Source organism: Lates calcarifer, linkage group LG5 (genome assembly GCF_001640805.2).
Source record: "Lates calcarifer isolate ASB-BC8 linkage group LG5, TLL_Latcal_v3, whole genome shotgun sequence".
Taxonomy (NCBI): Eukaryota; Metazoa; Chordata; class Actinopteri; family Centropomidae; genus Lates; species Lates calcarifer.
In genome coordinates, this window is record NC_066837.1 from 5,796,639 (window position 1) to 5,820,608 (window position 23,970).

General features: G+C 39.1%; 3 protein-coding genes across 6 annotated transcripts in view; 2 read left to right on the forward strand and 1 right to left on the reverse strand.

Annotated features, from left to right (window-relative positions):
* Positions 1-11,584, forward strand: part of LOC108894754 (proto-oncogene vav) — a 34,147-nt gene extending 22,563 nt beyond the window's left edge. For 3 of the 4 annotated variants that reach the window (XM_051070510.1, XM_051070512.1, XM_051070511.1), the window contains exons 14-29: positions 3,982-4,068; positions 4,143-4,228; positions 4,328-4,463; positions 4,558-4,667; positions 5,430-5,531; positions 5,654-5,748; positions 5,849-5,871; positions 6,000-6,036; positions 6,197-6,333; positions 7,526-7,591; positions 7,910-7,941; positions 8,995-9,105; positions 10,057-10,144; positions 10,329-10,458; positions 11,104-11,255; positions 11,353-11,584. In XM_051070510.1, coding sequence (XP_050926467.1) covers positions 3,982-4,068; positions 4,143-4,228; positions 4,328-4,463; positions 4,558-4,667; positions 5,430-5,531; positions 5,654-5,748; positions 5,849-5,871; positions 6,000-6,036; positions 6,197-6,333; positions 7,526-7,591; positions 7,910-7,941; positions 8,995-9,105; positions 10,057-10,144; positions 10,329-10,458; positions 11,104-11,255; positions 11,353-11,406 — 1,446 coding nt within the window. In that variant the 3' untranslated portion in view covers positions 11,407-11,584. The remainder of the gene's footprint in view (positions 1-3,981; positions 4,069-4,142; positions 4,229-4,327; positions 4,464-4,557; positions 4,668-5,429; positions 5,532-5,653; positions 5,749-5,848; positions 5,872-5,999; positions 6,037-6,196; positions 6,334-7,525; positions 7,592-7,909; positions 7,942-8,994; positions 9,106-10,056; positions 10,145-10,328; positions 10,459-11,103; positions 11,256-11,352) is intronic. The other variant, XM_051070513.1, reaches the window with a different exon arrangement.
* Positions 11,585-12,617: 1,033 nt separating this feature from the next.
* On the reverse strand, positions 12,618-14,352 carry LOC108899381 (ubiquitin-like protein 5). The gene is made up of 5 exons (XM_018699788.2): positions 14,219-14,352; positions 13,773-13,844; positions 13,177-13,260; positions 13,055-13,092; positions 12,618-12,842 (listed from the first exon to the last, which is right to left on the reverse strand). Exons 2-5 carry the CDS (start codon positions 13,826-13,828, stop codon positions 12,799-12,801), a joined length of 222 nt encoding a protein of 73 aa, XP_018555304.1. The 5' UTR covers positions 13,829-13,844; positions 14,219-14,352; the 3' UTR covers positions 12,618-12,798.
* Positions 14,353-14,435: 83 nt separating this feature from the next.
* On the forward strand, positions 14,436-21,646 carry pin1 (peptidylprolyl cis/trans isomerase, NIMA-interacting 1). The gene is made up of 5 exons (XM_018699787.2): positions 14,436-14,604; positions 17,480-17,562; positions 19,233-19,341; positions 19,429-19,539; positions 20,701-21,646. The coding sequence occupies exons 1-5, from the start codon at positions 14,547-14,549 to the stop codon at positions 20,808-20,810; spliced, it is 471 nt and encodes a 156-aa protein (XP_018555303.1). The 5' UTR covers positions 14,436-14,546; the 3' UTR covers positions 20,811-21,646.
* Positions 21,647-23,970: the final 2,324 nt, after the last annotated feature.

Consider the following 23,970-nt stretch of genomic DNA (forward strand, 5'->3'; position numbering starts at 1 on the left):
TGCTCGCAGCTTTAATTATTATTTTTTTCTTCTTTTTTCCGCCTCTTTGATCGCCTTTTTGAGGGCCTTAAAATGCGTCAAAACTCCTGAAAATTTGCAGACGCGTCAGGCACGGCGAAAAATTTAATAATTTAGGGGTCTTGAGCATGGGTGTGGCAAAATGCCTCGGTAGCGCCACCTACATTTTTAACGGAACAGCCCCTCAAGCCCGTTGCGCCTAAAAATCTGAAAATCTGCACACATATGTAACATCCCATGACGCACCAAAAAGTCTCTTGGAGCCATATTCTAAACCCAACAGAAAGTATTTTTATTTTGACCGGAAGGTGAAAAAATTGTGTGTTTTTGGCCATTTCCAGGGGTCGCTTGAACGCGAACTAGTCCTAGACGCATTATCCGATTGACTTCAAATTTGATAATTTGTTCTTAAGACATAGACGAAGTTAAATTGCAAAAGTTTCGGACTTTTCATTGAAGGGCGTGGAAGTTATGGCCCCTCAAAGTTCGATCACTCGCCACAAAACAGGAAGTTGCTTTAAATTTGCTATATTTCGGCCATACTTTGTCCAAACTGCATCAAACTTTACAGGATTGTTAATGGTACCTATCTGCACACATCCATATGTCAATATTCATACAATTGTTGTAGCACCACCTATTTATAACAGGAAATGACATATTTTATAGTGTGATGTCCAGTTTCTAGACGGGTGACCAGATTCACTTCAAATGTTGTCAGGACAGACTTAAGGATTTTTGGAAGACTGGCTCCGAAAATTGTGAGTTTGGGTCGAAGCGTGTGCCTGTTCTGGCCCGTCAAAGTTCGGAAACCCAACTTCCTGTTTGAAAACCTCAGATTTTGGGGTAACTTCCTGTTGCGACTCTCTACTTTATCCTACAGATGGAGCCATTGTATTACTCTTTGATGGGTTTTTGGAAGGGGGTCTCTGTGTGTGTGTGTCTGTGTGTGTCTGAGGGGGGAGGGGAAGAGGAGTTGATTGTGTCTGTGAGAAGCTGCCACAGGGAGGTTACAGTCAATAGAGCCATGATCTGTCACAGATGATGAGCTCTGAATAATATTATCACAGAAAATAATTAGCATAAAAGCTTTTATTTAAAATTTTACATCTGGGAAGTGTGAACTGTTATGCCAGCGTGTGCCCTGCGACCTGCGTTGACCCCCGCGGTTGCCGGGTCCCGCGGTCGCCGCTCCCCGACGGGCGCCAGGTGCGAGGGCCCGTTCAACGCTGCTCGCAGCTTTAATTATTATTATTATTATTTTTTTTCTTCTTTTTCCGCCTCTTAGATCGGCTTTTGAGGGTCTTAACATGCGTGAAAACTTACCAAAATTTGCAGACGCGTCAGGCACGGCGAAAAATTTAATAATTTAGGGGTCTTGAGCATGGGCGTGGTAAAATGCCCTCGGTAGCGCCACCTACATTTTTAAACGGAACAGCCCCTCAAGCCCGTTGCGCCTAAAAATCTGAAAATCTGCACACATATGTAACATCCCATGACACACCAAAAAGTCTCTTGGAGCCATATTCTAAACCCAACAGAAAGTATTTTTATTTTGACCGGAAGGTGAAAAAATTGTGTGTTTTTGGCCATTTCCAGGGGTCGCTTGAACGCGAACTAGTCCTAGACGCATTATCCGATTGACTTCAAAACTTAATAGTATGTTCTTAAGACATAGACGATGTTAAATTGCGGCAGATTTTGAGTTTTTGTTGAAGGGCGTGGAAGTTATGGCCCCTCAAAGTTCGATTACTCGCCACGAAACAGGAAGTTGCTTTATTTTTGCTATATTTCGGCCATACTTTGTCCAAACTGCATCAAACTTTACAGGATTGTTAATGGTACCTATCTGCCACACATCCATATGTCAATATTCATACAATTGTTGTAGCGCCACCTATTTATAGCAGGAAATGACATATTTTATAGTGTGATGTCCAGTTTCTAGACGGGTGACCAGATTCACTTCAAATGTTGTCAGCCCCTCCTTGACAATTTTTGGAAGACTGGCTCCGAAAATTGTGAGTTTGGGTCGAAGCGTGTGCCGGTTCTGGCCCGTCAAAGGTTCGGAAACCCAACTTCCTGTTTGAAACCTCAGATTTTGGGGTAACTTCCTGTTGGCGACTCTCTACTTTATCCTACAGATGGAGCCATTGTATTACTCTTTGATGGGTTTTTGGAAGGGGGTCTCTGTGTGTGTGTGTCTGTGTGTGTGTGTTTGAGGGGGGAGGGGAAGAGGAGTTGATTGAGTCTGTGAGAAGCTGCCACAGGGAGGTTACAGTCAAGAGAGCCATGAGCTGTCACAGATGATGAGTTCTGAAAAATATTATCACAGAAAATAATTAGCATAAAAGCTTTTATTTTAAATTTGTTGCAACAAATTCAGGTTTCTTACAGCATTTCCTTATTGAAAACTAAATTCTACCTGAAATGTATCAATAAAAATCTTCTTTTGCAGTTAATGTCACCAGTTTATAGTTTAGTTTTAATAGCATTCCCTGTCACTGATGTGCCTTTAATTATCGGTTCTATCAGGGATCATTTATGTGTTTATCTTACGGGGGTGAGCCACCTCACAGGTTGGTTATATTACCTGTTGACCTCAGCTCAGTGAGCTAAGACAATGTTTAATGCAGTGTTTTTTCTGATATGAAAATGGATATTATTCAGCACATCTAACCTCAGCAGGCCCCTCTTCAGAAACTCATATCTGCAGATGTCAAAGCTGGCTCAAAAAATTAAACTGGCTTCAAATTAATTTTAAGGAATTGTAGGTTATTTTGAATTCATGTAATCTTTCTCCATCACCCTTTCTGTTTCTTTCCATCTCTCTACTCATCTTCTCCCATATGTCTCCCCTTGACCAAAGCTGAGCGTGGATTGATGCTGTCTTTACAGTTTGGTTTTGATCAGTTAGGAAATTTCACACGGGGTCAGCTGATTTTTTCGTGTTACTCAGTGTACGGCGACAGGAAAAGTGCACTAGGTCCACGGGCGTCGAGGTGAACCAGCTGAATATAAGCCACTCAAGTTGACGACAAGTGCATTGAAAAGTAAAAGCTGCTGGCCTTTACCTTTTCTTTGTCAAAGCGCCTGTTCGGCAAGTAGTTAGTAAAGTAATATTTTCAGCCTTGTCCACAGTCTCATAACATGTTTAACAGGAAGCACAGCACGCTGGTTAAGCTCATGGCAAACTGTTACTAACAGCTAAAATGAAAGCTTGTCTGTATGTAGTCTAACTGGTTAGTTTGTCACTAATCTCCAAATTTTGCAAATTGCTATAAACTTCACTCTCTTAAACCAGTAACAGTCTGAGCTGGACTGATAGGGGTCTGTATGGATAAAGATAAAATCCTAATGATACCCATCCCTACAGCTGGTTAGTGGCTTCGCCCTGACTTTAGGCAGATGAGATATTCACTGTTCAAATAACTTCATTATAAGCCTTGTTTAAGCATAAATGATTTATATATGCACCCAATAACAGAACTTAAAAAAATGCTTTTGCTCAAAGCTCAAAGCTTTTAAACTCAAGTTAAAACTGAGTTTTATCTCCTTTTGGGAGGGGGTATCTGTGTGTGTGTGTGTGTGTGTGTGTGTGTGTGTGTGTGTTTGTGTTTGTGTTTGAGGGGGGAGGGGAAGAGGAGTTGATTGAGTCTGTGAGAAGCTTCCACAGGGAGGTTACAGTCAAGAGAGCCAAGAGCTGTCACAGATGATGAGCTCTGAAAAATATTATCACAGAAAATAATTAGCGTAAAAGCTTTTATTTAAAATTTTTACATCTGGGAAGTGTGAACTGTTACGCCAGCGTGTGCCCTGCGACCTGCGTTGACCCGCGGTTGCCGGGGTCCCGCGGTCGCCGCTCCCCCGACGGGCGCCGGGTGCGAGGGCCCGTTCAACGCTGCTCGCAGCTTTAATTAAACATGAATTTATTTGTGTATGTGTGTGTGTATTTGTTTCCAGGACCTGGCGCAGTGTGTGAACGAGGTGAAGCGAGACAATGAGATCATCAGGCAGATCACGTCCTTCCAGTTGTCCATAGAAAACATGGTGAGTTTTCATTTTCATATATTTCTTCATGGCAGCCATTTTGTTTATTTACCCTCCTCTCCTCTGCTTTTCAGACTCAGTCTCTAGCTTTCTACGGTCGCCCCAAGATTGATGGAGAGCTGAAGATCTGCAGCTCGGAGAAGAAGTCTAAGCAGGACAGGTGTGTGTTGTGTATGTGTCTCTGTGTATTTTTTTCACGTGGGAATGCCATGTTTATCTGACCTTTTGTTGTATCTCTCTATGATTTGCTGTTTGTCAGGTATGCATTCCTCTTTGATAAAGCCATGTTTGTGTGTAAGAAGAAGAGTGGAGAGACCTTTGAGTTAAAGGAGATCATTGAACTACAGCACTACCAGATACGAGATGAAACCACAGGAGAGAAGGACAATAAAAAGGTCTTCTCCTCTGCTTCCTTCACTCTGTAGCACCAGTCATACTAGATAGTACATCTATAAGACTAACTGTGTGTGTTTGTGTGTGTGTGAGCAGTGGTCCTATTTGTTCCTCCTGCTGGACTGCTATGGGAGGTGTGGGTACGACTTATTCTTCAAAACCAGAGAACTGAAGAAGAAATGGCTGGAGCAGTTTGAGATGGCTCTGTAAGTTACCACACACCTATACACACACACACTACCTTTGCTAAAGACTTTAAAAAAGAGTACAGTGTCTCCTATGCAGCTACAGAATGTTGAATGGGTACAGCTCAGAGGCAGTGTTACCCTGGGAATCCTTAAAGCAGACCATGCAGACAATGACCATGTGTAATGTGAAAGGAGTCACTTGTGGTCACAAACCCACAGAGAATTATCACCTGACTCAGCACTTCCCCTTCAGCATGGGTCTTTATAGCATCTTTAGGCTAATTTTTGGGGTTTTCTGGGCCACAACTCTTTTGGTTCTCTCTCACTACTCTCACAGAATCGCTTTTGACCACAGTAGCCAAAAAAAAAAAAAAAAAAAGCTAGCAAACCCACTGAGCATTACCAGCAAAGCATCAAACAGCAGACAAAATTAGAAACTAGCTGGTGAACACTCCAGAAGAGTATTCATGATAATGTTACTCCATTTCTGCTGAATGTATAAATAAGTAACAGTTATCAGTTTCACATTCACATACCAACTTAAAAAGTGTTGATATGTCAGGGTTGTGTTCACCTTCCAAGTAGCCACAAAATCTATTATTGCAGTTTTAAGTTAATCAGCTTCTTTGTTGTAATCAAATATTTTAATATTTCAAAGGATCTTCTTGTGAATTATATGATGTAAAAACATCAGAAACAAATACTAAACTGTTGGTGCCTTCAGTGTGCTCCTGTGATTGGTTGGTTCTCTGACAAAACAGCTGTTCTTCATGGTTGCAGGTCAAATATGTGTCCAGAGAACTCCACAGCCAACAACCACGACTTCCAGATGCACTGCTTCGAGGACACCACCTCCTGCAAGGCCTGCTCGATGCTGTTAAGGTACTTTTGTCTCGCTAGCTGTTTCTCACAGCTCCTCTCTTAGCTCCAATTTAAAAAGAGAGGAAAAAACCCCACTAAAGACTTGTGTGCTGAGGTTGAATCTCTCCATCTGTTGTCTGCAGAGGGATATTTTTCCAGGGCTATCGCTGCACTCGCTGTAAAATGGCTGCACATAAAGAGTGTTTAGGCAGAGTCCCTGCCTGCGGACGAAACTCAGGTCTGTGTACATGCATGTGGTTGAGTTCACGTACTGCTTCCAATCAGTGTAATTATTGTGATTATCGCTTCTTACATTGGTTGTCCTCTTGGAATTACAGATCACGCTGGCACTACGAGGAAGGTAAGATTATTCCTTTAGAGGTGATGAATAATAACATCTCCTTTTATGTCTTTTTTAAATGTAACTCATGCAAATATATAAAACATGAGGTACAGTTACTCCAGTTCTTTTGTCTTTTGTTCCTCCAGAATAAAACACAGAGGTCCTCCGGACACTCCAGCGTTGGTAAGGAATTTATGTGTTGTCATCATGTTTACTCTCCAGAACAACATCCTTTGTGTTTAAAGAGTAAATGAAATATTTGAAAGAAATAAAGTGTGTTCATTGCCTGTCAGGTCTCCTTCCTAACATCTCAGCATCTCTTCTCTCTCGCTCTTCTTCTCAGGATTTCCTAAGATGGAGGTATGTCAGGAGTATTATGGCTTGCCTCCGCCTCCTGTGGGCTTCGGCCAACCTCTTCACCTCTCCAAAGGTGACATCATTGAGCTGACCCGGGCTGATGCCGACCTGCCATGGTGGGAGGTAACGTTTAAAAAAAAAAAAAAAAAAATTCAAGCAATTCACTCTGCATTCTGAAAACTGAGGAGGGTCACACATTATTTTGTTGGGTTTTTCAAGCCTGGTTTCCTGTGGTTAATGTGTAGGTGTGAAATGCTTTTGTCTTTTTCAGTCTCTTTTGTCTTTTTCCTTTCTGCATCTTCTTCTCTGTCTTCCATTTCCTCACTCGTACCCGACGTGCACGTCTGTCTTTCTGCTTTTTATTCTGTGATTCATTTCAAAAGGTTTTGATTTGGAAAATAAATCAAACCCTAATGCAGCTTCAGTTTCAGGGTCCTGGTATATTGTTCATGCTGCCTCACTGTCACACTGTCATGGTTTACTGGGACACTTGAATAAAACAGAGCCATCATTAATGTTATTAGTAACATATGTGCTTTTCCTGTTACAAGTTGAAAACTTTGCTGTGGGAACAGCCTTTCAGATGACATTTACCTTGTTGCTGATCATTTTTCCTTAGCCTTTAGGTTTGTGTATGAATTATTTACTATTTTTCAAGAAGCTGCCAAAACAGCTTTATTTTTCAGTTATGTAATTGTCCTAACTTTGACAGTTAAAGGCCTTTTATTCCTTTATTTTTCACTGTAGTGTTTAGAAATCTAAATAAAGTTTCTCTGCAAGTTTATTTTACTACTTGTACTGACATGAAAGAACACAAATAGAAAGTAGTAAAGTTCCTTACACCTAAGGTGTGTTTTGTGAAAGTGGTAGTGTGGAGTATCTGCAGCAAAAGGGTGAAAACAAGCACAACATTGTGCTTTAATCTGTACTTATACTGTTGAACCAGAGCCCAGTGGATCCATAATATTCAGTAAACTTTTACTCTCAAACAAACTATTTTAATGGTTATTACAAATCTTCACCTGAAGATACTCGCAATCTCTCATTTGATTTTTATCCATAAATCGTCTTTTGATGTCACCACACAGTTGTGGTTCAGTTGTTTCAAGCTTTGCATGATTTCCTCACTAACGGTGCACGTTTTATGTGAATTGCCTCAGATCAATATCAGCTGCTTTTGATTAATTTGTTTTTGGGTGGAGGTTGTTTATAAGTGACTTATCCATGTTGATCCACTGATTCATTCATATGGTGCAATGACCGCTTGGTCCACCAGAGTGCAGCTGTGTGATTTGTTGCTGTGTGTGTCACTCAGGGAAGAAACCTGACTGTTGGTCAAATGGGATGGTTCCCCTGCCAGAAAGTTCAGCCCTACGTCTCTGTGAGTATCAGCCAACATGAGCTGCTAAACAGCAAACACCCTCACTCACCTCAAAACTGAAAATGTCATCAAAACCTTGAAAAATGTTTTATGACAAAGCAATGTTTTCAAATACTTTTTTTCTAATATAGATCTGACAAACCAAAGACATACATGTTCAGTTTAGTCCTGTGGGATATGTCAGCTTGTACCAGCTGGCTATTTGCTGTACTGAAAACCAACACTAGCAGTCTTAGGAAGTGAAACATAGTTACCGCCTATGACCACAGAGTTTTGCAGTCTTATGTCTAACCTCTGTGTGATCTCACCCTTTCCCAGAGGCCGACCCCCGACTTGTCTGACTTCAGCTGGTGAGTATGAACAGGAACTGGTGTAAATCACTCGCACAACAAGCCACTGTTAACCTCATAGCTTTATGCCTTCCTGTGTTGCAGTGCACTGCAACACTGACAGAGATACACCACAGGGCTGACGCAGAGAGTAACTGTAGTCGACAGCCACAAAAACAGAACCAGACACTGAGGAGCACTGATGCTTTTAAAGCAGTTTTTGAGACATGCTGTATCACTGTGACACTAATGAGATCCAGCACCTCACACCATTGGTTTCCATGTGTACAATAACCTTTAGTTATTAGTCACCTCATGATAATAACAATGGTGGACCAACTCCAGAGGACATGCTACATGCTAATAACAACATATAAAACAGCCTGTGAAAACCGTGGTATTGTCCTTAAAGTCTCTATGTGTAGGATTTGAAAATGTCCTGTTTTGGCACCACCTGGTGGTGAAATCAAGTATGACTCAGTGGAATGAAACACAAAGCAAGCTTATTGTCTGTACCAGTTTTCATCCAGATAATGTGTTGTTTTTCTACAAACTACAACTTTATGTCATAATAATCTGAAAGTGTGGCTGTAGTCACGTTACATTTTTACAGAAAGCTGCTCTAGTAAGACTCTAAGTCCCCCAATTTAGCATTTATAAGCAGCAAATAAATTTATAAAATCTAATAAATGGTTTATAACACCCTATAATACAGTTGTAAGCAGATACAAGAGTTTGTTAATGTATAGTATCAACAACTACAACAGCTCCTGAGCCTGGTATATGAAGAGATAATGAATTATAATATTGTACAACACAAGTATAATAATATAAACTGTATCTTTATAGGAGCTGTTATAATTAATGACAAGTACTGTACATGATAGTGTGTTATAAATTATTTAATAGTGTGTATACTGCTTATAAAAACTAAATAGGGACACTTAAAGTAAAGTAATACAACAACTTTAAAGCAAAACTTTTTATTACTGAGTGTATTGAACTGAGCACAGATGAGCTTTACTGAGTTCCTCCAAGCAAAGAATAAGCCCCTGATTCTCACTGTGATTGAAGGTTTGCTGGGAACATGGACAGAAGTGCTGCCAAAAACCTGCTAATGTCACGGTCTGATGGAACCTTCCTCGTGCGGCAGAAAGATGGAGGAGAGTTTGCCATCAGCATCAAGTAAGTTCATCAATAAAAGCAGTGTTTGGTTCTGAGGGAACTGGACAAATGTTCAGTTTCTTTTATCGTAAGTGACTCATTTGTTTTTCATTTTGTTACAAATGGCTCTTTTATTTAAAGGTCCTGGTTATGTGTGATAACTTTAATATATTTATTAATATATTTAGCAGGTACATTTGAATTAGTCTCTGAAATGCTGTCTAAGCAGTTGTATGTAACTATGAGATGATCGATTAGTTCACTGACAGAGAAATCAGCAACTGTTTTGATAAGTGATAAATTGTTTACATAATTTTCGAGCTAAAATGCTACAGATTCTCTGGTTCCAGCTTCTTAATTATAAAGAGTTTGTGCTTTTTATAAAAAAATATTTGGGTTTTTGACTGTTGGTGACAGTTTTCTGACATTTATAGAGCAAAGGATTTATCCATTAATCAAGACAATTATCCGCAGTTTAATCGATTATGAAAATAATCTTCAATTGCAGCCCTAAATATATATATATATATATATATATATATATATATATATATATATATATATATATATATAAAAGCAGATGTTTAAAAACCTTTCACTTTTCAGCTGAATTTAGCCTGGTATTAACCATGACGCCTTGATGTCTTTTGATCTACAAATACTTTGTTGTATACTGGTCCAGATAAATTGCTAGGCATCTTTGAGCTCAAGTTTCACTTCCTCTCTAAACCAGGGAAATTCAACTTCTCCAGCAAATAATTAGTACATGTTCTATTCAGTCATTGTCATATGAAACCTGTTAATTGCAGAAGTGGGAGAGTCTATTTTCCTTCTTTTGAAAGGAGCAGCTACAACGTTCCGCTGTCAAACCAAACACTAAATATTCACCTGTTCAACCACCTTGGGAGATTTGTGTGAACTTTCCCTTTAATGTTTTTTACTCTCTCTTTTCCCACTCATGTGCTCTCCCAGGTTCAACATGGACATCAGACACATTAAGATCACATCCACTGAAGGCCTGTACCGCATCAATGAGAAGAAAGCATTCAAGGGTTTAATTGTATGTTTTAACCCCCTCATCTGACCAAAAACTTATGATACTCACACTGACACACACACACTGAAACTGTCTCTCACATTGTGGATTTTCAATCAATTACAACTTCCTCGATCTCCAACACAACCAGCATCTCTCTCACGTGTCTCTCGTCTTCTCCCCGTTACTGTTCTTGGCCGTGTGTTAGGAGATGATTCAGTTTTACCAGCAGAACTCTTTGAAGGAGTATTTCAAGGATGTGGACACCACCCTACGGACGCCTTACAAACAACCAGAGCAGAGCAACTCGTCCAACGACACGCCAAATAGCACACCAGGTACAGCACGTCTCTGTCACACACTCCTCATTAAGACTGTGTTAAAGGAATAGTTCAGTGTTTCTGGAAATACTGGAAATTTGGTCATAAACCTACTGGTGGTAGATCAGATAGCAAAAATCTCTACACCAAACTTGTCGAATTGTGTTGAAACCACAATTGTCAGCCTCATGGTGGGGATTATCAGTGTCAGTAGGATTTATCCTCTGGGGAACATGAATGTCTGTACAAGGTTTCACGGTAATCCATCAAATACCTGTTAAGAGATTTCATTTTGGACCAACTGAGTACTGACAGACCGACACTGCTATTCAGAGTCATGCTGCTAGCTAAAAATCCTTCTACCAGCACCTGTAAAGCTGGAAAATTACACGTTATGTCTTGTTTGCTTATTCCATACAAAAGCTGAAATGTTAAAATGAGAAACTGTGGTTTTAGAGGGGATTATGAAAAACGTTTTTATTTTTTTTATTTTTTTTTTACCCAGGCTTTGTGCTAAGTGTACCCTATAGCATCATATTTAATGCACAGATAAGGTTATCAATCTCCTTGTCTAACTCTCAGCAAAAAAACAAAAATTTTCCAAAGTGTTAAACTATTCATTGAAGCTTATCCATGGTTTGTAATGTGGACTCTGTCTCACAGGAGGCAGCATGAGGAGTTTTGGCGTAGCGAGGGCCAGGTACGACTTCTCAGCCAGGGACCGTTCAGAGCTGTCGCTGCGGGAGGGAGACACCATCAAGATCCTATCCAAGAAAGGTCACAGTGGTTGGTGGAAAGGAGAGGTGTATGGCCGGGTGAGGAATTTGCAGACATCGACACATTTATAACTAGAAAACAGTTACTAATTTTTAAGGTATTTGTGTCTTACTTGCGTTGCTCTCATGTCTCCAGGTGGGGCTCTTTCCAGCCAACTATGTGGAGGAGGACTACTCTGACTACTGCTGACGTGGCTGCAGAGAAGATGTGAGAACCCAAACTATATGTGCAGGAGACTGTGTGATACCTGGTCCCCATTGATTGCATTAACCCATATGCACGTGTGTCTGTGTGCGTGTGAGAGAGATGCTGTTACTTGTGATCTAATGAGTGTCTAGTTATGTGAATAAAACTTTTTTCCAACTGACCTGATGAGGTCTGTTTTGTGTACGTACCACTAACTCAGAACAGTGTGCACACAAAGTTAGCATCCAAAATGGTTGTCAAATCTGTTGCAATAAGAGCGTGCAGAATTCAGGGAAGGTTTTCCACATGATTTTGGTACCTGGCTACAGGGATTTGCTCCCATTCAGCCACAAGGGTATTAATAAGGTTGACTTGCGTTGCTTGATTAAAACATGACTCCGGTTCATCCCAAAGGTGTAGGATGGGGTTGAGCAAGCCACTCAAGTTCTTCCACGCCAAACTGGGAAAAGCACTTCTTAATGTATCTGGCCTTGTGTATGGTGGCATTGTAATACTTAGCTTAGCTTACCAAAACATAAAGACTGGTAATGTAATATTTAGACCAGATATGGTCTTCCCAAACTGTTGCTACAAAGCTGAAACCAAGTATCTGTCAAAAATATCACCATATGCTGAAGCATTAAGATTTACCTTAACTGGAACGAAGAGGTCTGGCCATAAGTATGAAAAAACTGACCAGAAACCAGACTGTATACTAGTGGAAGAATATTCAGAGCTTTTATCCAAGTAAAAAATATGAATACCACAGTGTAAAAAAAAAAAATTACAATTTTACTTGAATAAAATTAACTTCTAACAGTTACATTGTAATATATATTTTGGATTATTGAATTATTGAGTAATTAAAAACTAGTTTGATCTTTTGCATGAAAAAGTAACAAATAACTGCAGCTGTTAGACATTTGTAGTATGGTAAATAATAATTCAGTATTTCCCTCTATTCAAGTAACATACCTCATACCTTTTTTGCAATGCTCATCTTCTCTAAAGCTAGAAAACAAAGAGTTGAAATTCAACACACACTGTTCCAGTGTCAGTAGTGACAGTGAAGTATGAATATTTAATCTACAGACTTTCAAGCTTCGAGCTGAAGGTAACATCAGTACAATTTTCATTGGGAAAAGTGTTGAGGTATTTCTGTCTCTTCCCACATGAGAAAACATAACTAATGGACAACAATGACCAGCACTCAGTCGTGTAGGTAGGTAAATATCAGCTTTACTTCCAAAATATCAAAACAAAATATTTGTAGAACAACATGTATTTCACATAATAATTTCTGGGGCGATTGTGTCAATTCTGTGTGTGTATGTGTAACAATGAAGAGTGCAGTTTGTGTAGCATTGTCTTGTGGTCCTGTGGTCCTTCTGTGGTCTACTGGTAGTACAGCTCCAGGTTCATGCCATCATGGATTTCATCTGCAGAGGTCTTAGTTAAGTACAACACATCAGGACAGAACAGTTGTGGATTCTTCTTGATAAAAGTTTACTACTGTTATTATTTAAATGCATCAGAAAAATACTCTTGCTGCTTTCATGTAGGAAAAATAAACTTATTCTTTAATCCTAGTGTATAACATTTATATAGAAAGAAATAGTCACTGCAGCAGAAAAGATTGTTGAAAGGATACAGTCACCCAGAGACACATGATCCTTGAATATGGTATACCTGTAAGAGCAGAAGATGAACATTTAGCTGCTAATAGAAAACAGCCACAGAAACAATTGTTACGGTTCCCAGATGAGCACTTACCATTTCTTTAATACAATCTTGTCGTGCCGTGTTCCTGTCTGGGCAGCAATGAGCTTCTTCAGATCTCCAATGGTATCCTCAGAGCTGAAACATGGCGGTTAAGGAAGGAGCAAGATGGTGGCGTGGAAAAAAAATTGTGGTTTAACTAACCCAGTTATCATTTATCTTAATATTCAAATGCAGCTAAATTGATTTGTTTATCTAATTGATTTGTTTATCTTGGATGAATTTTATCAAGATAACTCTAATTTTGAAACAGATGAACAGAGTGGACTTGTGATTGGCTGGCATGACACTGTGGCTACAGACCACATTTTTCTGCAGCTGCATGATAGATATTAGTAAACCTGAGAAACTAACAATAGAAACTGCTGATACTTAAGGGGACAAGATAAGATAATACTAGGGACTTGTGTGCATGTAAATATACTAAGTGATAGATGATATTGATGACATGACACAGAACAAGAAGTTGAGTTTCAAATGTTGAAATACTATAAAACTGCCATAATGTCCAGAAAGGGCCCTGTGTACATGGACCCAGGTTTTACACGTGTTGCAGGACGCATTATCTGCATAGCTTTAGTGAGGGATACTTGCACTTGACCCGGACTTTCTTGCCCAGACGATCGTTGCAGACCACCTCGATCATCTTCAGTTCTTGTCAGCTGGAAAGCAAACGAGACAAACGGAGCTGTGGATACAATCGGTTGTCACTTTATTAGGATCACCTACCTAAAACCAGTGAGGTCTAATCCAGCTATTAGTTTTAGCTAAGTGTGCCTAATAAACTGCAAGCTAAGAGTATATTCGTACATAAAGTTAGAAGTTATATTCAATGCGGTTCATTCACATTTAGCCACATCGAAGACAGAGGCTATAAAGCCAGGTTGTTTTGTTTAGCTAACATAATAGCTAACACACTGGCATATTATAGATAATTAATGATACAAAACACACACATAAAGCAACTGTTTGCTTTGAAAATATCGAGTATTCGTTTATATTTATAATTGTTGTCATACATATGTGACTTTCCTACCTTAAAACGCACAAAATTACAAATATCTTCCTGGCGCTGATATTTTCTGGAACGCTCTCTGTCCTGCTTACCGTAAAGCTGATATGGTTTGCGTATCAACGTCTTGACCAATAAAACGGGTACACTTGTGATTGACAGCTCAAATCAGCCTATGACAGGACAGAGAACCCCGACAAAGGCGGGCTTGCGTCTGAAAACAACTCGTGCCGTAAACACGTTGTTGAGTGTTGTAAATTGCCTAGCTGCACCCCGGCCTGTCACACGGTAGCCACATTGAAATTAAATTTTAAAAACGCTGCTACAGGGAAAAATAAAATATACAACAATAATGGCAGACGAGGAAAAGCTACCGTCCGGATGGGAGAAAAGAATGAGCCGCAGTTCAGGTAACGAAACAGAACCCAGGAGATGCTAAATGAGCTAGCCTGCTTGCTAAATGGCACCATGTACTAAAGTTAGCTTAGTAGCTAGCAACCCCAACATCGAGCTTTACCGCTAAAACGAGACAGAGGAGAAGTTTGAGTTTAATGAGGGGAGGTTGAAACTAAAGAAGGGCACCTCGGTGTTGCAGGTGTGCTTTCTTAAATGTGGTGTTTGGCTGTTATTAGGTGTGTTGCTAACTCATTCAACCTGCAAGGCCCTGCATGACGTCATTCCGCCCCAGTGCCTCACCTGCAGACAGGGAAGGGCGCTCTTTTAGATGCATGCATACCTGTGTGGGACAACCCTGGGCAAATTATATATATAGATTTTTTTTTTCTCAAAGTGTGAAGAAGTAAATACAACCCCTGCTTCAAATAGACATTTAAAATGAGCTCTTTCTTCAAGTTAGGGCTGAAGCTAACAATCTGCTGATTCATTTTTTGATTTTTTTGTTTTTAGTTTTAAGTTTTTATAGTGATTGTTACAGTCAAGTCACAGAAACAAGCAATTTTATTCTAAAATAGATGGAAAACTAACTTTTAACACACTACACTGCACCAAGAACATATGTCTACAGTCTTTAAAGTCTCTAGATGTGTTTGGAAATCATGCATAGGGGATTTTAGAAGCAACTTGACTTTATACAAAGTCAACTGGATGGGGCCAGTGGGTGCTCATAGTGGAAAAAATTTTATTTGTTCTTTATGTTGAGACTGGAAAAGCAGAAAGTTTTAGGGGCTGGTGTTGGAGAATATTTTCCGCCATCTCTGCTTGAAAACCAACCTGTGCATTGATTAAACAGCTAATCATTTCAGTCTTACTTCAAATGTTAACACACTGTTACCCTTTATTTGTGAACTTAAAGTCTTTTTTTGGGGGGGGGGGTGTTTTACTAATCAGCATTTATAATGTGCAAAATTGTGGGAACCCTACTAATTTGGTGCTTAGCGGTCTTCTCTTTGGCAGAGATCGCAGCTTGCAATTGCTTTTAGTAGCAGATAAGAGTCTTTCTATTCCTGATGAATGAATTTTCACGTGGTCTTACTGCAGATCACCTCAGTGTCTGAGATATTGTAGGCTGTCCTACACACACGGCATGTTTAAAATCAACCCACAGATATTCTGTCCAGAATTTGCTGATATTCAGTGGAATCCATTCTTCCCTCCATCTGTGCCACTGGCTGTGCATAGTGCATTAACATTTGAAGAAAGGACCCTTTTAATATCGGTTTGCCTCAGAGGTTACATTTACTCCCTTCCACTTCAACAATCAACTGATTGTGTAATTTTGCATACAACTGTATGTTTGGATGCCAAAAAAATTTGTAGGGTCTAATTCTATCAAGGCACTCACCATCCCATCACATTGTGCTGTCTCAGTCTACAGTGGCTTATCTCTAACCTCCTAAGACCCTGCATCCACATATGTGGACATTACATTTTGGGTTTGCTGCACCTCATATTTTAATTTTGCTAAACTTAGACCTGTTGTCCCTGTTAGCTGACACCTTTTTGTGCAGTTTTAGTGTGGACAAAATCACAATGCACTCAACAGTGTAAAAACAAGATGGCAGGAATTTCTGTCAACACATTCTACAGCCGAGATCAATACAGAAGTACAAGAGGAACAAAACCTAATTAAATTTTATGGTTTTACATTGTTTTTTTTTATGCACAATAACATTTGTTGCTTGATATAGCATCCAAATTTGACAAGACAGCAAATCTGACAACAGGACATTACCATTCATATTTGGTTTTTCATAATTTCTTATGCTTATTCATAATTTGAGTGACAGACAAAAAGAGTGAGTGCTGCTGTTTGTAGCCTGTTAGTAAATGTTAGCAGAAATTCTCCCAGGCCATTAGGTGTAACAGACTGTTCCCAGCGACAAAATGGACATTCCTAGTTCAGAGTATGGAGTAAGGAAAAGGTATAGAGTTACAAAACGTTGAACAATTGTAAGACTTTTAGATGTGTTGCTTGTTTGCAAGTTTGTTTTTGCACAGCCATGTTTAAGCATGGAAATAAAAAGTTTTATACACTGATAACTTTATTTTTTTTGCAGTGTAATAAACCAATTATCCCCATATGCTGACTTCATTTTTTTTCAAAATCTACTTCCTGTTTAAAGACATAGTTTAGTCTTTATACTAATCAGGTCATACTAATCCCAAAAAGCTAGGAGAAATTAAAAATGCGTAAGATCAATGCTCGGGTTTTAAGAGGTTAAAGCCGCTCTGTGTTCCCATCAAGTCTGTTTTCAGCCACAACATGCATCTGTACTAAGCAAAAGAAAAAAAAGCTCTGACAGACCCACTGTACTTTACCTGCCCTCCATCAAATAGCAAAGTTAGTGACCAGCTATTGATAAGTGACTAAAACGTTTAGACATTCAGATCATTCCATTTGATTTCATTTCATTTAGGAGTTGCATACACCAGGACAGAGCTAGAAGGAGAGTGAATTTTGGATTTACACACAGCAGGTGGTCAGAAACACGACTTCAGATGCTGCAGAGTGTCTGGACGGATAAAATAAGAAATTGTTTGGTAACACGTTTAGGGAGGCACTGGGCCAATTTTTCTGCTCTAATTCCAATGCCTCAGTCCAGACTATTAGCTCTCTTGTCTTCCCCTTATATAAAGCTTGTACATCTCACTGCATAAAACTCATCAGACTTATGGATCTGACTGATGACTGATGAATCAGTGCACTTCTAAACACACTTGCCATAACAACTTTACTGGGTTGGTTATTTGTCAGTGTGGTGTTTTCAGCTTGTTCCACTCCGTCTGTGTGTTTAAGAAATAATCTCTGTCTCTTTGCTTCTACAGGCAAAGTGTACTACTTCAACCACATCACCAATGCCAGTCAGTGGGAACGTCCGGTGGGAGATGGCCGTGGAGAACCAGATAAGGTTTTTATGTGTAATTATTTTAATGTAGTTATTAAAATAATTACATTACATTTAAATTATACAGCGTTTGAGCTAGTTTAGTGATGTGATTATTAAAATTAGTGATGGATGGAGAAGCTTTAGAGCATTGAATGCAACAAGAACAGTGACATCTGGTGGTTTGCAGAAATTGAAGCAGCTCTTTGAGATCTGCTAAAACACAACAGTGTAAGTGTTTGTAATAAAAGTCTTAAGAAAGCTGCGTTTTTTTTAGTCTAGTCTGTAAATATTTTGCAAATATTTTTTTGCATTATGGGAGGATAAAATAACTTTATAAAAGACTGAAATTAATCATAAAAATAGTGCCCTACTAGCTGACATGTGTTTTCAGGGAATAGGGAGGTTTTTAATATTTTATCCAATTTCCAGTTTCTCTAAAAAAGGAATTTAAACAAGTTGAAAGTATTCCACATGATGGTTGCAACTAATTATTATTTTCGTTATTGATCTGTCATTTTATGTTATGTTGTTATGTGTTGTCTATGAAATGTAAAATCCATCGACCAAAAGTTCCATATTCATACCGTTTGTTGTGTTCGACCAACAATCCAAAGCCCAAATATATTCACTTCATTACTGTGAGCAGAAAATCTTTGAACCATCAGATATTTTGATCTTTTCACTTGAAAAACATCCCAGACGGTTAACCTGCTATCAAACTTGTGCCAATTGAATTTCTGCCAGTTGACTGCTCATTAATATCCTGTATTAGTTTGTTCCTGCTCCTCATTAAAATCATATGATGTTTACACTGAGAGAAAATTTTGACCCAAAGATGCCATAGTTTTAATGGCTGCATCATGAAATTGACATATTGTAGCTGTCATCTGTAACACTTTGTGCACATTTTATAATTCGGCCTTATATATTTGGCATATTTTGAAAAAAAAGTGAGCTGTCCTAAAATATAAAATAAAGTCCTGTGGGTTTAAACAAAGTTTGGCTGCACAGCATCACTTTGCAATGACTGACCCACCAGCACGTCAGTGAGGCTAAGTGAGGTTTACAGCTCCCAACCTGATCAGTTATTGTCGTACAAGACTCTACGACTTCCAGACTTTTACAGCTGCAGGCAGCTTACTGTAAGTAAGACACTCTTAACACTTGATTAATAATTTACTCAAGCTCCAGTTAGCCATTGAGTCTGTATTTATGTTAGTAGATCTTAAATAAAGAGGAATGGGTGTGTCACTGTTTAATGAGCCATTGAGCTGATTGATAACCAGTCTTGGGGATTTTTCACAGGGTACAAAACCAAAGGTTGAAAGACTAAAATCTGATTATGGGTAGGATCCCTACAGAGATGGACTTGCTATCAGACTCCATTGATAAAAACAATAATTTTACCTTTCCGAAAACGGGACTTGCTGGAATACTTCTGTTAGTATATTTGTTTTATTGTGTGGCTTTGAGTGGTGGAAGAAGTATTCAGATTGTTAAGTAAAAGTACCACACAATAACACAAACAAACAGTGGTATTCAAGCAGCTCCTGCGTTCTGCGAAGTAAAATCACTTTTTTTGTCAATGATGTCTGGTAGTGATATGTAGGAATATTTCTGATCTTACAGTTTAATAAAACAGTCTGGGGTTTGGTTTTGTTTTGGTTTTTTTTTTACCTCCACTTGCTCAGGTGCGCTGCTCTCACCTCCTGGTGAAGCATAATCAGTCACGTCGTCCATCTTCCTGGCGGGAACAAAATATCACACGAACTAAAGACGAGGCCCTGGATCTCATTCAGAGTAAGTAAGACAGAGAATGGAGTGTGGGTGGTGGTGGTCATTTGATTTATGTATTTAATTTGTTCTTTATTTCTCTTTTCTGTGCAGAGTACATAGAACAGATCAAGTCCGGAGAGGAGAAGTTTGAGTATCTGGCTTCTCAGTTCAGCGACTGCAGCTCAGCTAAGAACGGTGGAGATCTGGGACTGTTCGGCAGAGGTACACACACAAATACTGTAAACATATACAACTATATATGCACACCCCCAGGCATACCCTTATTAATGTATACGCAAAGACAGAACAGTTGTACACATACATTCGTTTTTTATGAAGCACTGGGGATAAATATTGTTACATTTGCAAAACAATGACAGATGGAACCGCTGACGCTAATTTGCTGTGGCTGTCCCTGGTTGGTCTTTTTACAGTCACATGGAATAAAGACAAAATACAAAGGGTTGGGCTCTGATGAATATTTAGATTTTTCTTATTGTCAACAAATTCCATGAAAAGACCCAAACAAACAACAAATATATCCAAGTATCGTCTGCCACAGTCTAATGTAGCTTATTCCTCTGTAGCACAGAGCTCTGTTGAGCCACACTGTTGCACTGGGTTATTTCATGACAATGAACATGGATACTGTAGTTTATTTTGAGTGAATCCCATACACAACACCCTGCTGCCATAAATACCCACCAGAGCACTAAATGTGTATTAATCCTCAACTGAAAATAGTCCCCATCATCTGTTTACTTATGTTTGAGTACCAGTTACCAAACCTGCAGTACGCAGCTGTTTTAGGAAATTATTTATCTTAAAACAATTAAGAAATTAGTTACATCTTAAGTAGGAATAAAAGGGCTTTTGGTTGTGTGCCACAGACTGAGTAGGGAACAGCTCTACACTGTAATGAGTAGAAATTGAAAGTCAACAGTAAAGAAACTGCAAAATTGTTCATTTCATGAGTCTCATTCTGGTTTTGTTGCTCTCACTTCTCGGCACTGTGGTGGCAAGATTCAATTTCTGACTCTCATGACTCACCTTCAGCTAAAACTGAAACCTAATGAATTTCAATGATTTCAAGATGGCACCGTGAGAGTGGCAGTCTGCTGGTCTTTGTGTTACTGAGCTGTTTTTATCACCACTTCTATAATTCTTTTTGTTTGATTCACTCAAAGCACCTCTCACTATGGCTTTTTCAGAATATTTAGATTTAGGTTTCTCTCATGGGATCAATAAAGTCTGTTTATCTATTAATTAACAAACTGTACACACAGGGTACAGATGATAACCTTCAACAGATTCTATGATTTATTTATTTTTAATGTAAAACAGTGTGATAATGCTTTAACAGTATCTGTGTTTGTGTTTTAGGTCAGATGCAGAAGCCTTTTGAAGATGCCTCCTTTGCTCTTAAAGTGGGAGACATGAGTGGTCCTGTTTTTACTGACTCTGGGGTCCACATCATCCTACGTACTGGCTGAAAGGAAGACACCACACACACACACTCACACTCTCTCTCTCTCTCTCACACACACATGCATTCATAGTCAGTCCAACTCAACCAGTCCTGTGATTTATTTTAATGACACATACCACCCAATAAACAGAGCCTCTGGGCTGAATCATATTATATTAAGTGGGATCATTTTGCTCCAAGCACTATTAAACATGTATGAATAATTTCATTACACTGAACTTCAAGGAGTATTGCAGATTATTCCTGTAAGACCTCAAGCTTTTATTAACCATGGCGATGCCATTATATAAAAATATAGGCGTGCCTGTGACTCTGTTGAAGTGGCTGCCCCGTGGAAACAGTTTCACATGATGAGTGAAGTTTGAGAATGTGTCTGTAAAAGCTTGTGTTTTGTATGTGCATGTCTTCAAGAGGACCATTTACTGTACCTTTCCCTGTTATGTTTTCCATTTTCTACAGTATGTGTGCCAAAGTAATCCCTCTACCTGTGTTATTGTTTTACAAAATAGACTCTTAAGATGTTTAAGATACTTTCTGGCCATTGCAGACCACTGCAGCTGGAGAAACAACTGTTATTCTTAGTTCTCTACATTTAGCATTGATTTAAATTCTTCTGTCTCTCGCAGATCAGAAACATAGACTTATTTTTTTCATTATCCACTTTGAACTGCGCACGTTTTCCCCCCTTGGATATGCAAAGATGGCACCGCTGAAAACTTCCAGGTTTTAACAATCAGCTCCGCAGCTTTTAAAAGCATCAAAGTTCAGATGCACTGTTACACTGTTGTGTCATTGGGGCTCTTCTTCCATCAATAAAAAAAATAATAATCTTTTTTATAAGTTTTGCTTAGTTCCTCTTTTTTGGGTTCCTCTTTGTAAAAACATATCGGACCTCACTACAAATGTGTGCGTGTGCATGAGAGAGATGATGGGAGGGTGAGGATTTGTTTAGCACAAAATGAAATGATGGACGTAAATAATGACCCACAGACTTTGGCTAAAGTTAAACATCCAGTTTGACTGCTCTGAAGTGTCTTTATATGATCTGCTCATGTGGCATGTTGTTCCTAAGATAAAATCTGTGGCTATTTCAGCTTTCCCAAAATATATTTTAGACCCACATAACACTAAACTATCACATTCTGTTTTTGCTAAAGACAAGCTGACTATACTTTCTGTCCTGTACTTATATACTTAAACTTCTACTCAGTGCCTCTAATGATCATTTTTCAAACCTAATTATGCTTTTTCAAAACCAATGATTTCTCTTTTTTTCTTTCTGGCACATTCTTTAGAGCATGTGTCTCCTCTTGTTTTAACACTCGTGTGGCTGTTCATCTTTTATTATTCTTACTGTTGTTATGTAATGTTAGCATACTTAGCTCTGTTCTCCTTTGATTTGCTTTCGCTTTCCCTCTCATTTCTTCATCAGCTGCATCCTCATCTTATGTCTGACCACAGAGCAAGGACTCCTGCTGGATCAGAGTTTGTTTACTGGACATAAAACATCAACTTTTCGGGTATTTTGATCAGATAGAAAACTTTAAATTTTAACAGAAAGATCAACAGTCTTTTCCCGTAAGTGTGTGAAAAACAAAACCTCCCCTCACCTCACCTCTCCCCAAATATTTGTTATTTTGCATTTGTAACCGAGTGTTAAAGCGCCTCCAAAACACACGCAGCCTTCAGTAAACCCCACAGCTTCCTGATGACACGTGTTGGAGCGCGTGTTTTTGGATTCTCTGTGCATCTTAGCACACCTGCTCGTGCAGAAGTTGATCATTGAAACACAGTCTGTTTAAACTGTAGACTAATGCACGTTAAATTGAAAGCATGTGTTTTAATGCTCTTGGAGATGTACACACCCGCGGGTGTTTTTTCAACGTAACGGGCTCGAGGATGATCCGAGTTAGACTGAACTGAGTTAACGTTAACGCTGTGAACTGATCAAGTTATCACCTTGTTGTTGGTGATTAAACACAAACGCTTGTAGGTGATAACTCTGCACAACTTGTGTGCGCGCCAGAGCGCGCTCTGTTTCTGGCGCACGGACCATATCGATCTGTGCGCATCATCCAACATACTGGTTAATGATTTCACACTGAAAAGGCAGAGAAATCTGTGGGTGTTCCATTTATACCATAGACAAGTGCCCACAAAATCCATTTTCAAGGACAAAATGAAATGATGAACGTGTGTAATAACCTGTGATAAAATTAGAAGAATCCCTCAGACTTTGACTGAAGTTAGACATCCTACATAAATACAAGTGAAGTGTCATTATATAACTTGCTGCAAGGTTCCATATTGGGCACTTTTGTTGCAGTGTGGCTCGAGGGATTGTGATGGCACTTGGGCCCTTGCATGGATGGATGAAATTTTATTCACAGCCTGTATTATAATGATCCTCTGACTTTCCCCTTGGCATCAGCAGCAGCTTCATGTTTTAGGTCCAGTTCAGAATTAAATCTCCCAACAACTACAGACATTCATGTTCCACACAGGATAAAATGGAATGATTTTTCATCTGATACCATCAACTAAAATAATGGACAAATGATGTTGCTAAATACCTGCAAAACTCAAGTAATGTTTACCTTGTTCACTTTTTTCATTTAACTGGGTCTTTCCTCTGTATTATATCAATACTCAGGGCAACAAAAAGCTGGATGTACTCCTCCATTTTTTATTTCTTCTTTTTTTGAGACCTTAATCCAAATACTCACTACACATCATGTTTCTCCTCTGTTTTGTTTTAACACACACTTGTGGCCATTTTATTATTCATACCATCCTTTCTCCTTTGATTTACCACTTCCTTTCCCCTCATTTCTTCATAAACTGCATCCTCAGCTTATCTCTGACCATAGAGCAAGGACTCCTGCTGGATCAGAGTTTGAACACAGAACATCAACTTTCAGGGTATTTGGATCAGGTAGAAAACTTTACATTTTAACAGAAAGATCAACAGTCTTTTCCCATAAGTGTGTGAAAAACAAACCACCCACCCCCCACCACAAATATTTTGCAACAGCAACTGAGTATTAAAGCACCTGTCATACATCAGTGAACATCTCCTGCTCCTCCTGTCACAGCAGCTGTGCACAGCTCAGGAGGTGTGTGTTTTTGAATTGTGCTGCATCTCCAGCACACCCTGCTCTCAT

Excerpts from the sequence above, each read along its gene's own strand:
- LOC108899381 (XM_018699788.2), bottom strand. The coding sequence starts at position 13,828 with ATGATCGAGGTGGTCTGCAACGATCGTCTGGGCAAGAAAGTCCGGGTC. Across the intron at positions 13,261-13,772 it reads AAAGTCCGGGTCAAGTGCAA|CTCTGAGGATACCATTGGAG; the intron begins GTATCCCTCACT and ends GCCATGTTTCAG. Across the intron at positions 13,093-13,176 it reads AAGATTGTATTAAAGAAATG|GTATACCATATTCAAGGATC; the intron begins GTAAGTGCTCAT and ends CTGCTCTTACAG.
- pin1 (XM_018699787.2), top strand. The coding sequence starts at position 14,547 with ATGGCAGACGAGGAAAAGCTACCGTCCGGATGGGAGAAAAGAATGAGC. Across the intron at positions 17,563-19,232 it reads GCCGTGGAGAACCAGATAAG|GTGCGCTGCTCTCACCTCCT; the intron begins GTTTTTATGTGT and ends CCACTTGCTCAG. Across the intron at positions 19,342-19,428 it reads GGCCCTGGATCTCATTCAGA|AGTACATAGAACAGATCAAG; the intron begins GTAAGTAAGACA and ends TTTTCTGTGCAG.